Source organism: Sesamum indicum, linkage group LG6 (assembly GCF_000512975.1).
Source record: "Sesamum indicum cultivar Zhongzhi No. 13 linkage group LG6, S_indicum_v1.0, whole genome shotgun sequence".
NCBI classification, from domain to species: domain Eukaryota; kingdom Viridiplantae; phylum Streptophyta; class Magnoliopsida; order Lamiales; family Pedaliaceae; genus Sesamum; species Sesamum indicum.
Window position 1 is genome coordinate 4,164,530 of NC_026150.1, and position 15,640 is coordinate 4,180,169.

At 38.5% G+C, this 15,640-nt stretch overlaps 1 protein-coding gene across 1 annotated transcript; it reads right to left on the reverse strand.

Annotated features, from left to right (window-relative positions):
* Positions 1,110-15,640, reverse strand: LOC105163648 (DDT domain-containing protein PTM). The gene is made up of 9 exons (XM_011082076.2): positions 13,943-15,640; positions 13,241-13,855; positions 7,354-8,518; positions 6,014-6,302; positions 5,798-5,922; positions 5,018-5,478; positions 4,625-4,653; positions 2,191-2,793; positions 1,110-1,834 (listed from the first exon to the last, which is right to left on the reverse strand). Exons 1-9 carry the CDS (start codon positions 15,484-15,486, stop codon positions 1,251-1,253), a joined length of 5,415 nt encoding a protein of 1,804 aa, XP_011080378.1. The 5' UTR covers positions 15,487-15,640; the 3' UTR covers positions 1,110-1,250.

A 15,640-nucleotide genomic window follows, 5' to 3' on the forward strand; every position in this document is an offset into this window, starting at 1 on the left:
ATAATGGTTTAGCATTAACCAAATTGCTGATGTCACTGGCCTTGTGTCTTCAAATTTCCTGCAACATCTTGAATCTTGACCAATTACATGCCAGGTGTGTGTTGTAATGTGCTTGCTCGAGATATCATCAGAACAAACACCAGTTAACAAGAAAACATGATTCAAGGTCAAATTCGAAGCTGACATAGTCAAATAGCAATTTGACTATTTTCCTAGCTAGCTCCATGAGTTCTTACATCTCCAATGTCCGCGGTCAAGCCATTGATTTGCATTCAAGGCCTGATAAATTGATATATCCTTTTTACAACTTATTGAGTTGAGCAACACCAAATTAGATTCAGATATATGCAGAAAGAATTAGTAGGACGACTAGTTATGCGAATGTGATGCCATCCAGGTGAAATATCTCACCAACTCTCAGATTATATTGGCAATGACAAAGGAAAGGAAAGGGTTCATGTAAAGCAGAACCAACCACATACTAGTTAGTTAATTAGCAGAACATAATAGCATTTCCATGTTAAGCTGAAGACTTCTGGTAAACATGTTGTAATATAAAAACCTCCATTTTCTGATCCGCAATTAAAAGTTAGCAAATAGCCTTGCAAATTATTTTCATTCCACATGAAACTTTCAAGATTTAAGAGGAAAACAAATCTTAAGAGAAACTATCAATGCCATACGATAATAATGAAACGACTGCGCATACAAATTTTAAAACTCTCTTTCATGATATCAAAAAGAAACGAGTGTGATGCCACTTTATGAAAACGACCAAGATAAGTACCATAGCTGCAAGATAAGTACCATAGCTGCAAGACTGACAAAAGAAACAAAGACGATTTTTTCTGGCAAATAGTAGCAGTGACTGAAAATGGAGCCCCTGAACTTCAGGCTTCAATTAAAATCAATTTAAGGAATCAGATGTAAAGAAGATGTATATATATACAGAGAGAGAGAGAGAGCTACTTTGCACATTAAAAATAAATTCAGATGCAGCAGAAAAAAAAACGATTAAAATAAATAGAGGATATATCATACTGAAGAAAAAAAAGAAGCAGCTAGTTATTTCCTATCCGCAATTTCATGGAAATTCCATGAAAATCATCTCAATGAAATTTTGCTTTTCAGCTAATATATCAAGTTTCATAAAAAGGTTTTAACATCTGTAGTATTAGCACAATGCCCTGTAAAGGGAAAAGTATAAACATAAATCTAATCTACGTTTTCCTCTCCCACCATGCAGCAAATCACCTGACATTGGAAACGGTTTGTGGAGACAACTCAGATGCGTCAGAAAGAGCTCTATCCTTTCCAAATTCCTGAACTTCTTTATTGTTTGTCAAACCATTCTTCACAAGGTTATGCGTTAAGGGTAAATATTCAGCTTCCTTGACCATGTCAGAATCATGAGTAGTAGATTCAGTTTCAACAGCATTCAACACCCCTTCTTTTTTGTCACCAAGTTCAACAGAATCATTTCCCAGTAGAATCTTCTCAGACAATGTGAAATCATTATCTTTCTGATCTGAATCAAGCATGGATCCTGATGACTGCTTTTCCCTATCAACAGTTAATAACATATCCTTGGATTCGTCAGTTGAATGAGACTTCTGATCTGCTGATCTGTCATCCGGGTGGGTACAATTAGAATCTTCTCCAGTGCAATCAGTCTTGGTGTTATTTTCTGAAACAAGTTCAGCCTTGCTGCTTCCAGTTTGACAGTGATGAGGGCAGACAGGAGGCCTCTTATTAAGACACTTGTGGCACTTAAAGCCGATAAGATTTTCAATTTTATCAGCTGTAAGACCCAAAGCATCTCCATGCAGCCAAGCTGCAAAAGATTGCACACGGAAAAACAATCAGCTAGGAAGAATTTCCAGATTTCAGTCAAAAGAAAATCACACTCCATCAGTTGAACCATTTTCCCTTCCACCACTTCACCAAATTCAAGTGCGTGTACAAAACTTATTTCCGTTGAGATATTATATGTCTGGACTTTTTGCAGGGCTATCATGTTTAAGCAAGCGTCTAATGAATTCAGAGTCATAAGTCAGGCACTTATCTTTCCTAAAAAAAGAGCTTTGACAAGCCAAAAGTAAATTCAAGGACGACATACCATCTTCTACAGCATTACAGCATGAGTTTGGGTGTTATCAAGGAGACACAAACTGAATGTAAAGATTTTACCTCCACAAATTTGGCAAGCCACATAATTCAGCTCAGAATTATAATCCACTTCGCTGCAAAGGCTGCATTTTGGTTTATCACAGCCGGAAGGCACCTCTCCTGAACGTACGAGAAGCATTCTACTCCTGAAATATAGCAACCTTTCATCATTTGGCCTTCTGCATAATTGTACACCATTCAACCAGTAACTGCTATTAACAGGCGTTCGCTTCTTCCTCGAGAAAACACTTTTGAGCTTCCTAGATTTGCCCTTTCCTGATTTACCTTGTTTTCCCTTCTTGCGTCTTTTCACCTTAGTTTTCTGTAAAGAAAGCTTTGCAATGCGTTCAGCATTCCTAGCAGAACGTCGCAAAGGAACAACCAAAGTAACTTTTTTTGTGTTTTTAGAATTCACTGGTCGCTTTGGTTTCCCCCTCTTTTTCCCTTTCCCTGAGCCTAATGGCTTCACTACTTTTGATGCATGCTTATATTTTGGAGACTCAGATTTGCCCTCCCTAGCATCAGTTTTCATAAACTTTCCATCCTGGCATTTATGGCAAGTATATATACACTCAGTAGAGATGGATCCAGCAGATTTCCGAGCATGTCTTTTATGGAAAGAGCCTGAAAAAGAAATGCCATTAATAAGTCATTTAAGCAGAAAAAATGACGGAAGTTCAAACATGCAACATTATCAAGTAGCTGAATCAGAATTAGTTCAATGAAAAAGATACAGAAATCACATAATAACTGTTCTTGCCCCCACCCCCTGGTTGTGTCTATGCCATTGCCACCTCCAACAAACCATTAGCAGTACTCTCTCTGCTACACACGTCAACTATTACCATTCCAGGACCGCAATAATAAAAACCACCAAGACTTCAGGGCACAATCAAGTAGCCTTTAGTCCCCTGCAGTAACAAACCCTAAACACCCATTTCACCACAAGCAGTGCAACCTCCATCACTATTCCAACTATTGGAAAATAAATAATCAGGAAGGAAATTAGAGCTAAATCTTCGGACAGTACATCCACTTTGAATTTAACAACCAATGCATTATTGGAGGACTATTAATCCTGCAATTTTTAAATCTTTCATTACTGGGCTCTTCTGACCAGACTTCATTCCATGTCAACAATATGGACCATTAGTACCCATTATAATGATTGGTGGATCAGATCTCTATTTCACTTCAATAGGCACCAAAGTTTTAACCTTATATCCATATTCATTAACATCAGTACTCTGGTTTCACTAAGACAGTTTCATAAGGTGTATTAGTTATTGTGTTAACTATTTGGACTGCCTGGCTTAGAGGCAAATGGATGGGGCTTAAAGTGTGGATGTGTTGCCATTAATGCGAGGGGGATAGAGGAGAGCTGGTGATGCTGGTCAGTCAGGGGAGGTAGCGGTAGTGGTGATTCTTTGGTTTTGACCCCTGCAGTGAGAAGAGAGGTTGGCAATAGGGAGATGAAGATTCAGATGTTACCATTTTCCAATCTATGACACTATTGACCAAGTCAAAGAGAAGGGGGTGTCTTAAAAAAGAGGACACTATAACTGCATAGCACATAATACAACGAACATCAGTCACCAACATCTACATCTGAATAAGACACTTGGCAGCCACCACAGGGCTGGTAGCATAAATGCCAATGAATTACTATATTTCATGATTCTTTGACAACAAAATCGGTAATGAACATCAGATGCGTTAAAATTTTATCAGGAAAATAAAGGTTAAGTCCATCTATGGTGAACTCAAGCAATGTGGACTAAAACACTGTTCCTTTTCCACAACAGTCATGGAATTATTTGGCCTGTGAACTGTCACCACTAGTCATATCTTTAACATCTCAAATGCATTGCAAGCAGTAACCTTACTTTCAAAAGCACAAATAAAATCCCTCCATTTTGTGCCAAGCATGAATCACAAAACTAAGAGAATGGCAAGTAAAAAATTGAGAGCAAAGAGAAAATTCCTGTTTTTGTATGAAAAAGAAGCTTAAATCTAAGAATGTTGACTCAGACTGAGGAAGAGGGGCAGCGCAACATGACATTGAGGTCTTATAGATTTTAATTAACTTGATTTCTGAATCAAGCCAATTTTAAAAAAAATGGTTCATTTTCTGACGCACTTAGATATATTAAGTGTAAGTAAGACGCCATTAACTTTCTTTGAGGATACCCAAAAACCATTTATAGCTTGTTGGCATGGATAACTTTGACATTTCCCTAATGCGGGCATTGAGCTTTATGAGCAGCATTTGAGAATGATTAATAGGAGATTCTTGGACTGTGTTAAACCACCAAAATCAGGTCAATATCAGTTTCTTGACCTTCAACAATCAAAAATGCACAAACAGATTACATCAAAATGCAACAATCATGACCAGTGCCAAAAGGAAGTATAAACCAGCAACAAGAAACCTGTACAAGCTCAGGTAGTTTACCTTTGCAATGCTGGCAGCTCACTGCTTCCCTGCAAATCAACAGAAGTATTTGATCACTGGCATTGCAAATTCAGAAGCAGAGTAAATTTTAATAAACAGATCATATTAGTCGAGTATACTTTCCAAAAGCATTTAAATAAAATGAAAATGCCAGCTCATATTCTAGCCTCCAGCCAAAATGATAATCTTTTGCCAACAAGCGAAGCTTGACTGTTTTTCATCTCAAGCAAAGACGAGATCTTTTACTTTAAAATAAAACACATGCATTAAATGCTTTAGTGATAAAATTACAGAGAAGAGTTTGTTATTTGACACTCTAGGATATCATTCTTTGGCAATAAGATCCTTTTCAGGAAGAACATAACTACACTAACAATTAAAGCTATGCAATACCTGATTAGAACATCTTTATTGCAATGCCCACACTGATTCTTCTCCAACCTTTCCGCTCTTGCAAAAAGATATTCAAATCCTTTTTTCTTGGAAGGCATCCCAGCTACTCCACTGCTGTCATGACCTTTTCCAGGCTCCATCTTATTGGATTTACGAGCAATTCTTTTCTCTTCAAAAGATTTCAAGAGATGTAATGGAACATGAGACTCTTCCAGCCAATATTTCTTCCTCTCGCTTGAGGAATCGTCGAGCATGGATCCATGTCTCACAACAACATCAGGGATAAACCTTCTTTTGCCAAAATCCAGAAGATACCTCACCACTGCTCCCTCAGAGCACTTCCTACGGATAATAACCTTTTTAAATGAGCGGATTGATTTTTTTGGGTCCTTATCCATCTTTGAAAGAAGATTGGTATTCCCAATATCAACCCATCTAATATTGGCGTCAAGCTCCCTAACCTGCAAACATGGAAAGTAGACAGGAGCATTTCCTTTCATTAGGTATCAGTAAATATTGCAATAATATCTCTATCCCTTTTCCCTTCCTCACTGAGTTGACACAGTTTCTATACGCAGACTATATCCAAAAATTATAGTTATCACCGAGGGTAATACTGTACACAACTAGGCCAAACCCCAGAAGCAACTCAGAAGGACAAAACATAAGCTCAAGGAAATCCAGTTTCCTTGGAGAGCCTTGTTCAGGCAGTCAAAATCAATTTGTCCGTACGCCAGGTAAAGCCAGAAAACATGGAAAATGCAAATAGAATAAACATGCCTGGAGAGCTAGCTGCTCGACGCTTCTCGATGTCTCAACCGCAGCTCTCCAAGAAGCATACTTAGTTCGCTTGGCATATTCTCCACTGTCAGGGTAAAGTATGCCTGGTATCTTCTTACGTCCACCTACAACAGTTCATTGTGAAACATGTTCAGACAAATGTTCAACCGACGAAGATCACAAGTTGTAAAAAGTGGAATAACAGAAACTTTGAACCTTGTCGGGCAGCTTTAGAAGCCAAAGAGCGAGGCAGAACCTTCCAATTGAAGAGCATACGCGAACCCCTTCCACCCCTCCACCAGAATAAACTCAGCCCAGTAGCAGCATTTGAAGATGGGGTAGTCACCACCTCGGAAGATTTGGTTCTTTTCTTGGCAATTCCATGTCTTGAAGACGCTCGTGCAGAACTGCTGACAATATGAGAAGCAGACCCCATTGTAGCAACAGAATCCACATGCTTTCGCCAGTCAGCAGACAGGGCTAGATGATGCAAATTTGACTCTAGCTGGAGTAAAAAGTCACAGATCATCAGATGACTGCATACAAATATGAAATAGGAAACACAAAGAAAAATGTGCCAAAAAAGCAACAACGGAAGGGGAGACCTCCCCGAGCTGGATAAAGTAAAACTCGAATCAGATACAAGTATTATTTCCTTTTGATACTTTTGCCATCTCTTAAACACAGCATACTCAAGGACAAGAACCAAAGATGTTAATATTCCACATTTGAAGTCAATGAACAATGTCCCAAGAGAAGCAAGAAGTATGAAGGTATAACATGCATCCGGAACTTTGAAGTATATGAGCGTCATGGATATTGCTCGAAAAAGAACTAAGACTAGCATCAGAATGCCAAAGAGATTCTATTTTATATGACATCAACATTTGAAGGCATTACTAAATTTATTAAGTTGTTTTAGTCTTTCAAACTAGTCTTAGCAGCAACTGCATAAAAGATGGAAATAGAGTGAAACACTGAAGGATAAGGGACGTAAAATAATGCATCTTGCTATTCAATGGATGATACCAGATATCAATTTAGACATTTTGCTGATACCACCTTTAAGACGAAAAGTTCATCTAAATGTTTCTGGCAGTCAATAAAACCACTGCCACTTAGTGAATCTTCAGGTCCTATCTCTCTCACTACCATCAATCAATTATCACGACCATGAAAGACAGGGAAAGCAATCACGTTGAGTTTTTGCCTCTCAAACATTGATGATTAAAGTTATTATGATTTATTTATTTCAGTAGTTTCCATAGAAACAATTACAAATTTCACATTAACATAAAGAAATATTCAATTTGCACAAGAACCAAGAACAAGCAACATTTACCCACCAAGTGGATCCTAATTCTGGTTCAAGATCCTGTAAACCTAGAATTTATCAATTGATCATCAGAATTTACGAGGAATCATTTTTGAATGCCATCTCTTTACATCAAATGATGAATCCAACAGAAAACAGAAGCATGCAACACAAAAACATAACATACAGCTCCACAGTACATTCATTTAGAGAAATAGAGATCCAAAGGTAATACGTATACCTCGAGCAGCAAATTTTTCAATGAGGCAATGTCGGCCACTCCAAGAACACTTTTACGCCAAAGCATGGAATAATCTGGATTTAACCATGGGCCCTGCAGAAGACCCTGCAGATGATCTTCAATGCATATAACATGGCACATGACATCAATAAGATGGTTCTTCCTATTATTTCCTGGCTGAATTCCTAGAACCTCACATGTATAATTTTCTACAGCTGGAATACTATCATTCATAATGAATAAGCAGTCCCTTCCATCTTCAGGAACTCTGCAGTAGATGCACCAGCCACATCTTTCTTTCCTAGACTTCATACTTGAATTGTTAACATTTGACCAAGAAAATTCAGCAAACCTATTTGAGATAACCTTCAGCTGTCCTGCTACAATTTCTTCAACAGATCTTGGGGCATCTTCAGAGGTCTTATCTGATGATTTACAGGTCACTTCTTCAAAAAATAATGATGCTGTTCGAGCAAATTCATACCAGTTAACATAATTTGTCCCAGGATACACTTGAGACAACACTCCTCCAGATTTTGAGGTGCACAGTCCAGAGCTATAATTTTCCAAACCAAGATTGCTCCCTTTTTCAACATTTTCAGTAGTCAATGTCATATAATGATCTCCAGTTTTCACAAGCTTCCCTGGAATATGACAATCATCTTGAATCTCTGGGCATCTGCTTGAAAGATCTGGCACACTTTCCTTTAAGGTATCAGTCTTTAGGAATGTCTGAGAGACTTCAGCTGATCCTTCAGAACTTGCCAAATGATTTTCCATCTTCACTCCATCGTTGCCAGTCTCCAGCTGTGGGTTAGCGTGCTCTGCATTTTCAAGTTCTGTATTACTGGAATAAGTAGTCACCATGGACTTTTCATGAGATACTTTTTCAGCAAAAGCCTCATTCTCGTTAAGAGTTTCTGATGGTGTGGGATGCACATTGGGCAGTTGCCTTTTTCCAAGAAAAGCTGATTGTATAGAATAAGAACGGGCATCCAAATCAGTTCTGGTCCCACCAACTCCACGTACTACATTCCAATGCTTACAAATAACATTTATTATTGTGTCATAGATAAATCGTGACGACTCCAGAGTTTCAATAAGGGTAAGCAAGTCATTTCTATTGTAGGACCAGAATGAGTATTCGTCATTGCATGACTCTAATCTGCAAGTAGACAATCCGTTGGTTATATATATATATATATATATATATATATATCACAGACATGGCTATAACAACAATTGAAACAAGCATTCTAACATAATCATAAGCCAAAAGAATCATAAGTTTTGAAACACAAAATAAAATTAGAAGAGGTATGTTGTCTAGTTAAAGGAAGTCGTAGCACCAATTAGATTCCTATACTTTTCAGGCTAGCTGTATCCAAGCAAAATGCAGTTCATAGTAAAACGATCTAATTGAAATGGCAGGAGTCAGCCTTTCCTGATTGCAACCAATCAAACAGGGAACCAACTTTTAGCCAATACGACAACAAAAACTAATTAAAACGATAATAACACTCGGGAGGTCCGGAAGATATTTTATATAATTTATCTTCAACCATACATGCCAAATATGAAAAACTACAAAAAGAATAGTTTGCGAATTTAAGCTTCCAGCCTAGTTACTTGTTTTAATAAAGTAGGCTAACATTAGAAAATGAGTCTATTGAATAAGTTTCTGCTATCTACAAGGTAAAAAATTTGTCCAAATTGAAAGAAAATTCCAACCATTTTTAGCAAAATCATCATCTTCCACCTACATCTCCACTTCATTTAGGCTGCAGTGCAGTCCACTGACAAAATGCCACCACAATTAGATAAAAGGAAAATAAATAATAGAATGAAATAAATGAAAATAAATAATAGTATGAAAGGCAAACTAAACCGAGTAAATAAAACACAAAAATTGGGAAGATACGTGGCTACCCAATAATGCATGAATGAAGCTACTATAAGGCCGCAGCAACCTCTAACCAAAGTGCAGGCGGACCACTATAATCAAGTGATTGCAAGGTGAAAATATGAATATAGGGAATAGAACACTAATGTTGCAGATGAACCAGTAGAAATCTACTAAGTCTTCATCATACATGCATCAAACGGTGCATGTACAGTTATAAAGAGATACAAGTCTACCCTACTCACCAACTTCATCAATAAAGATTACTTTTCGAGGCTAAGAAGTTGAGAGCAAGATCTCGAATCACCACATTAGTTTTATGGTATGTGGCCATATCAAGCGATTCTGGCCAGGGAAGCCTAAAATGGCGCCTCAAATATGGGTAGGAAGAGGGTGCTTATGTCTTACCTAGGATCTGTATTTGTTTAGAATTCGCATGGCCGATGGCAATACATAGAGTAGCTATATATGATACGTTGCAATTTGTTCAACTAGAGGTCTATACAACACGCATGGGATATCCTGGTTGGAAGAGAAATTACTAAATGTCTATTACCCCCGTAGGCTTGGCACCTGAGACGCTATTTCGTTTGAGATAAGAAAGAAAAATGCCTTCCCACTTTAAGTAATAATACCATGGCAGTTCAAATTTGATATTAAAAATTTGTTTTTTTCCCCGAAAGGCTCGATTGTGTATCGAGAGACCAGTATGAGAAGAATGGTACTTTCGGACGATCATGCACTCTTACTCCTTCGTATTATTATCAACATCATAATAACCTATATCACCAATAAAGGAACTAAAATGGGAATGGTCCGACAAATATTTCCTAAAGTTAATCCAATTTTTCCTTCAACATCCATGACAATTTTGAGAAGCCGTACTTTCCCAATGACTCTATAGTTAATAGTCAAAGACAAAGGCTTAAAATTTAGGTGAAAATGCACGCAAAAGGGTACGGTTGAAAAAATATATAAATGGATGTGTGTTTTGAAGCTTCAAAAAAGGCACTGATGGTTATGATTCTTGTTCTATATATTTGGCAATTCGCACATTATCCCTTCAAAACAAGAAAAAAATCTCCAGTTAATGAGGCTTTGTGTCGTCTAGGAAAGGAAAGAAAAAGACGGATAGACATAGAGCCCCATGTGCTCTAATAAGACTTACACAATCACCCTCTGAGATACAATACATAGACACCCCCTCAAAGGGGTCTACTTGTAATTTTACAAAAAGCACGAGGAGTTTGTACGAGGAGGCTTAATCTTAGGGGTCGATATAATTTATCTATTTTAATAGATATTTAGAATCCCGCAGGCCGCAACGAAATCAACTAATGTGGCCCTAAATTTACAAGGGATCCCATGTAATATTATATTCATGCTATTAGCATTCACTAAAGGGAAATTTTCATTAACAATATGTGATCTTGATCAGGTTTTATTAGTCTACCTCGATACTCAAAGATTCAAGGCATGGCCCATATAAGGTGCCTCCGTGCAACTCTAGCGGTTGGTTGCCGTATGGTGCATATGCATGAGAGTTAGAGGAGTATGCTTGGGCACTTACGACGTACATCCTCTGCATACGATACCAATCACCGAATATATACCTTTAAAAATCCCAACTTTAAAAGGTGTTTTTACATATAGGAACGGGATTAACTCGGGATAGACAAATACATAACAAAATGGGCATAGGTGGTGATGGGGTATTATAATATTAAGTTTACTTCGTTAGATTTTAATTGGGATTAATGCGTGATTATTTTAGTGTTCATATGTTGTAGGGTAAAAAGTTGGGATAAAATTGTGAATTTCCAAATCTACCCATTTATAGGACAAAATTTTTCGTCAAATGTCAGCTCAAGAATTTTCTCTCATACGCCACCTGCCGTCTCTCCATACATGGGATTGTTTTCACCCTTTGGAATTGTTCATCGACCCATTTTCCATGTCTCAACTTTTGCATGATGATATTAATTCCGTCTTCAATCTTCTCACCAAGAATCAATTCTACGTCGAAATCTTCTTCATACTCATCAGAAGTTTCCAAGAAACTCCATTGTGAATTAATCTTGGCATGGCTCGATATGGAAATTGGGGCCTTTCTAGTATTGGTGGGTTGCATGGTTACTGTATAAACAAGCGGGCGGACTCAAGTAAAATTGGAGCTCAAGAACCCAACAATGGCACCTCAGCACTTTCAAACAAGAGTTTTGGGAAGAGAGAAATAAAAAGATAGTCACAAAGGTTGTCAAATGGCATTAATCACTTGTCCAGGTTTGTTGGATGTTTTGCAAAAAAATCCGGGGCATTTTGGAAATTTCTCTCTTCAATTCATGACAAATTGCGCAAACAAAATATAATCACAAGCGGGTTTCGTTGGATAGATAATCGGAGATCCATGTGAGGCATTCTAGTCACCAGCCATCCAAAGTTGTTCCGGGCGAGTCCACCTTCCCGAGTTGGCTAAAAGAAATGTAAACAGTTGATAGGCAGGATTGGGCGGGATATCCGACCCAACGCATAAGTAAATATAGCCCAAGAATTTGAGATAAATACCTATTCTAAATCCAACCCTGGGCCATCAGAGGCACCTTCCCCCCCCCCCCCCCCCCCCGCGCAAACGGAACTGAAATTTCAGCTCGGTGTCTGGTACGAAATTTCTAAAATTTTACATTTCTGTTCGGTTTCAGTTTCAGTTCCTAGTAAACCGAACCAGCCAATCTTTTATTTATGTTATATATTGTATATATATTGGAATATGATTTTAAGTTTTTAAAGAAAAACTCGGGTATACATCTATCGAGCCAAATTCACCCCAAGAAAAATCTATATATTACCGAACTGAATAACTGGATTCGGTATTCTTCCGTATGTAAGTTTGGCCTACCAAAATGCACACCCCTAACCACCATATTTGGTATAAAGTCTATGCTCTTCTAGTAAAGAGAAATAGGTCAATTTACAAACCGTAAAATAACCAGGGTCCTAGCTACTAGCTACAAGTCCACAAAATGGTGTGCACCATGCCGCAAAAGGCAGGAACCATATGCCATTCTCAAAACATGGCTTTGGGCTTTCACCTAGCGCAGTTAGGGCGCCTTTTTCTAGCGCGCCAAGCCAAGCCTTAAAAGGCTCGGCTTTCTATTAAATAAGGAAAAGAAAAGGCTGAATGTTAGCACATTTGCCCTTCTTTGAACCCTTTGGCTAAAAAATTCAAAACCTAATCCTGAACATGCTGATTTTGGTAAAAACACTAATTGTATAACATATATATATATACATATATATGCAAATATGCGCCATGTTTCAAGAAGGGCGCAAGTCGCACGGCTCCAGAGCACCTTCGCGATTCACCTTTTACAACTATGCAGTTGGCGTTGATAACCAGGTAAGTGACATCCTCCAGAAATCGTGAACCAAAAGACAAGTTGCCTTTTTAAAGAGGCTCCATAGCTGTCTCCAAAGGAATTAATTGAATAAATATTTGTAAACGGCAGTAACAATATTTTTAAATGCAGGATTGAACATCAATTGCAATCATCAATATTATAAGCTGGTTAGGAACAGTTCTGTTTTCTCAAATATATATATACACTGTAAATTAGTTCCCCAACAAATGCACAACTATCAACAGAGAAAAGTAAATGGAAATTGAAAGAAAAAAAGAAGAAGAAGACAAGATGCTTAAGAATGCCCAGAGTGTAAAAGAGAACATGATAGTATCTGGAATACATGAACCAGAATCAACACCATCGATGCATGTTGTAAGGGATAAGATTTACCTTCCAAGCACAGCCTTTCCCAATGCTATGATACTTCCACAACTTGTCAGTTTAGAAACTTTAAGACTAAAAGACAGATAAATTTAGCTACAAATTTGATGATATATCTTAGGCAGGTATTAAATTACTAATAACAACCCATTCAGAAACTAAATTCAAGTAATTTTCTTAGCAGGTATTAAAAGGAACTTACACCAACAGGTAACCACAGCTGCTATAATATAGTCGCCCATAAGGATCAACCCCCAACAGCTCCGCACCTCGAATTGACTTCCCAACTTTCATCCAAGGCTTATCCTTCTCAATAGCACATTCAGGGCAATACCAATCCCCCTCTGGCAACAGGTTGCTGAGAACCCCTACACACCTGGAATGGAATGCTGCGGGGCAACCGTCACAGCAAATTAAGTTCCCATCCATCTTACAGAGACAGCATTCATCACTGTTCCAGTCTGCAGGTTCCTCAGCATCCTCTTCTGTAAGGCAGGAAGTGCTAGCAACATCTATAGCAGCCTTTCTTTTTCTAGAGCTGTCAAATTTCGAGTTACGCTGGAATTCTGTGTGTCGATCTGTTGCCAATGTCCTTCGGTTTAACTCTGACCTGAAGGCTTCCACTTCAATTACATCATCACAGAGATGCCGCAATACCTCAACCTTTGCTGAAACTGGCAGTTTGTAGTAGTCATTCTGAAAATGCTTCAATTGACAAATATCTAAACCAGGAATGTATCCAGGACTATGCAATAACAGATACTCAACCACGAACAATGGCCATGTAATCAAGTCAAGAAAATCCCAGTTAAGAGACCTGAACCAAAATTTTATTATTAGGGAGATAATAAGTACCATAAAATGGCTTTTGAATGTATAAATTTTCTAGGAGTGAATGTAATACCTGAGACAATCAGATGCAGACACGGAACCCTCATCAGAAAGAGACTCCAAATGCTTCCTTAATGTTCTTAGGAGGGAAACATGAATGGAATCAAATAATAATGTCGAATCATTACATTTAACAGATGCCACGAAATCATCCAGCTCGAAGGGGCTTAAAAACAACAAAGTACTAAACGACCTCAAAAATGCATAAACAGAAACAAAATCAAACACCGAAACTCCACTGAGATACAAGTTACAAGATGAAGGCGGCAACTCCACCTTTGGTGGAAGCATAACAGGATTAATAGAGTTTCCGTGTGCTGCCACCATTATCTTTTCGTTGGACACAACGCTAATCGCTGGAGACAACAACTGATGGTTCACACCATTGGATGCTGCTGCATTAAGACCTTGATCTGGACTAGAAAATGCATCTCTTTTTGCTCTACGACTGCTCCTTCTCAATCCTGTTTCTGGGGTCGGCAAGGTCATATCACCATCCAATGACTCTCTTCTCTTCCTACCCCTTCTCCCTCTCAATACAGGATCTGAAATTACATTATCATAATCTCTACTTTCCAACTCCAATTTTGTATTTGCAGTTTCAGAGTCCACTTTTAGCGACTCTGGTGTGCCCAACACAATATTGTTACTTGAAGCATCTTTTTTCTTTCTACCACGTCTTTTCTTTTGTGCATTTACTGGGGCAACATTTTCATTATCAACCCCAGTAGTGCAGTTCCTCAATGGGCTATCTTCATTTTTGTCCATATTTACTGTAAGATTTCCGCTGTCTCCATCCACATTCACTAGAATTGCCTTATTAACATCCTCCGCCAACTCTTCCATCATCTGTATATGTCCTTCATCACAAATCCTTTCATTCGCTCCGGACTGCCACTCCCGACCATCTATACCCCTCACCTCATCCTCCATTACCTGTAAATTCAAATCAAAAAATCTTCCTTCTCTCTCTTCACTCAAATTATCGAAATTCTCATTTAAATCCAAATTCAAGTCGATTACTTCCTTCTTTGCTCCAGAACTCCCTTCAATAACTCCTCCAGTCAAAAATACCCCCTCATCTAATTCCAAATTGACCCCTTCATTTAAATCCAGGTCTCGCAACTTAGCCCCACCGCCAACAGCATTAACCCCTTGATCATCACCATTCAAATAATTAAACGCATCATCATTCAAATCAGCGCTTTCATTCAAATTCAAGTCAAATTCCCCAGAATCCCCATCTCTCCCTACCGAATTATCACCACTAACACTCCCAATTACAGAATTATCATCATTTTTACCTATATCAACAATGCGGCGCCGCTTCTTCGGCTGGCCTCCCAGTTCGCTACCAGCCACCTCCGAAAGCTGCCGCGGTGGAGGCTCGGAGAACACCAAAAGGGCGGAGAGTCCCGACAGCTCCAACTCCTCGGAACCTCCGTCTTCATAGACGATCTTAAACAATCCAGTTGTCGGTTCGTACGCTTGAACCGAACCCAAGCACGTCCCCCGCCCTTGGAACTCCTTCTTCACCGCTCTGCCCACATACTCCATTCCCCAATTTCATAAATAATCCTCAAAGTCAAGAATAGATGTTGAATTCAGAAACAAAAAAAGAAAACTTCATAAAGAATAAAACCCCGGTACAAGTGATCTGCAAAAGCCCTTTTGAGTACAGAGTAAAAAAAATGGTTGTGGGGGGAGGGGG

Coding starts and splice junctions, on each gene's coding strand:
- LOC105163648 (XM_011082076.2), bottom strand. CDS start 15,486: ATGGAGTATGTGGGCAGAGCGGTGAAGAAGGAGTTCCAAGGGCGGGGG. Junction 13,856..13,942: donor TCTGCATCTGATTGTCTCAG/GTATTACATTCA, acceptor ATTTTGGTTCAG/GTCTCTTAACTGGGATTTTC. Junction 5,479..5,797: donor TCGAGCAGCTAGCTCTCCAG/GCATGTTTATTC, acceptor CCATGTTTGCAG/GTTAGGGAGCTTGACGCCAA.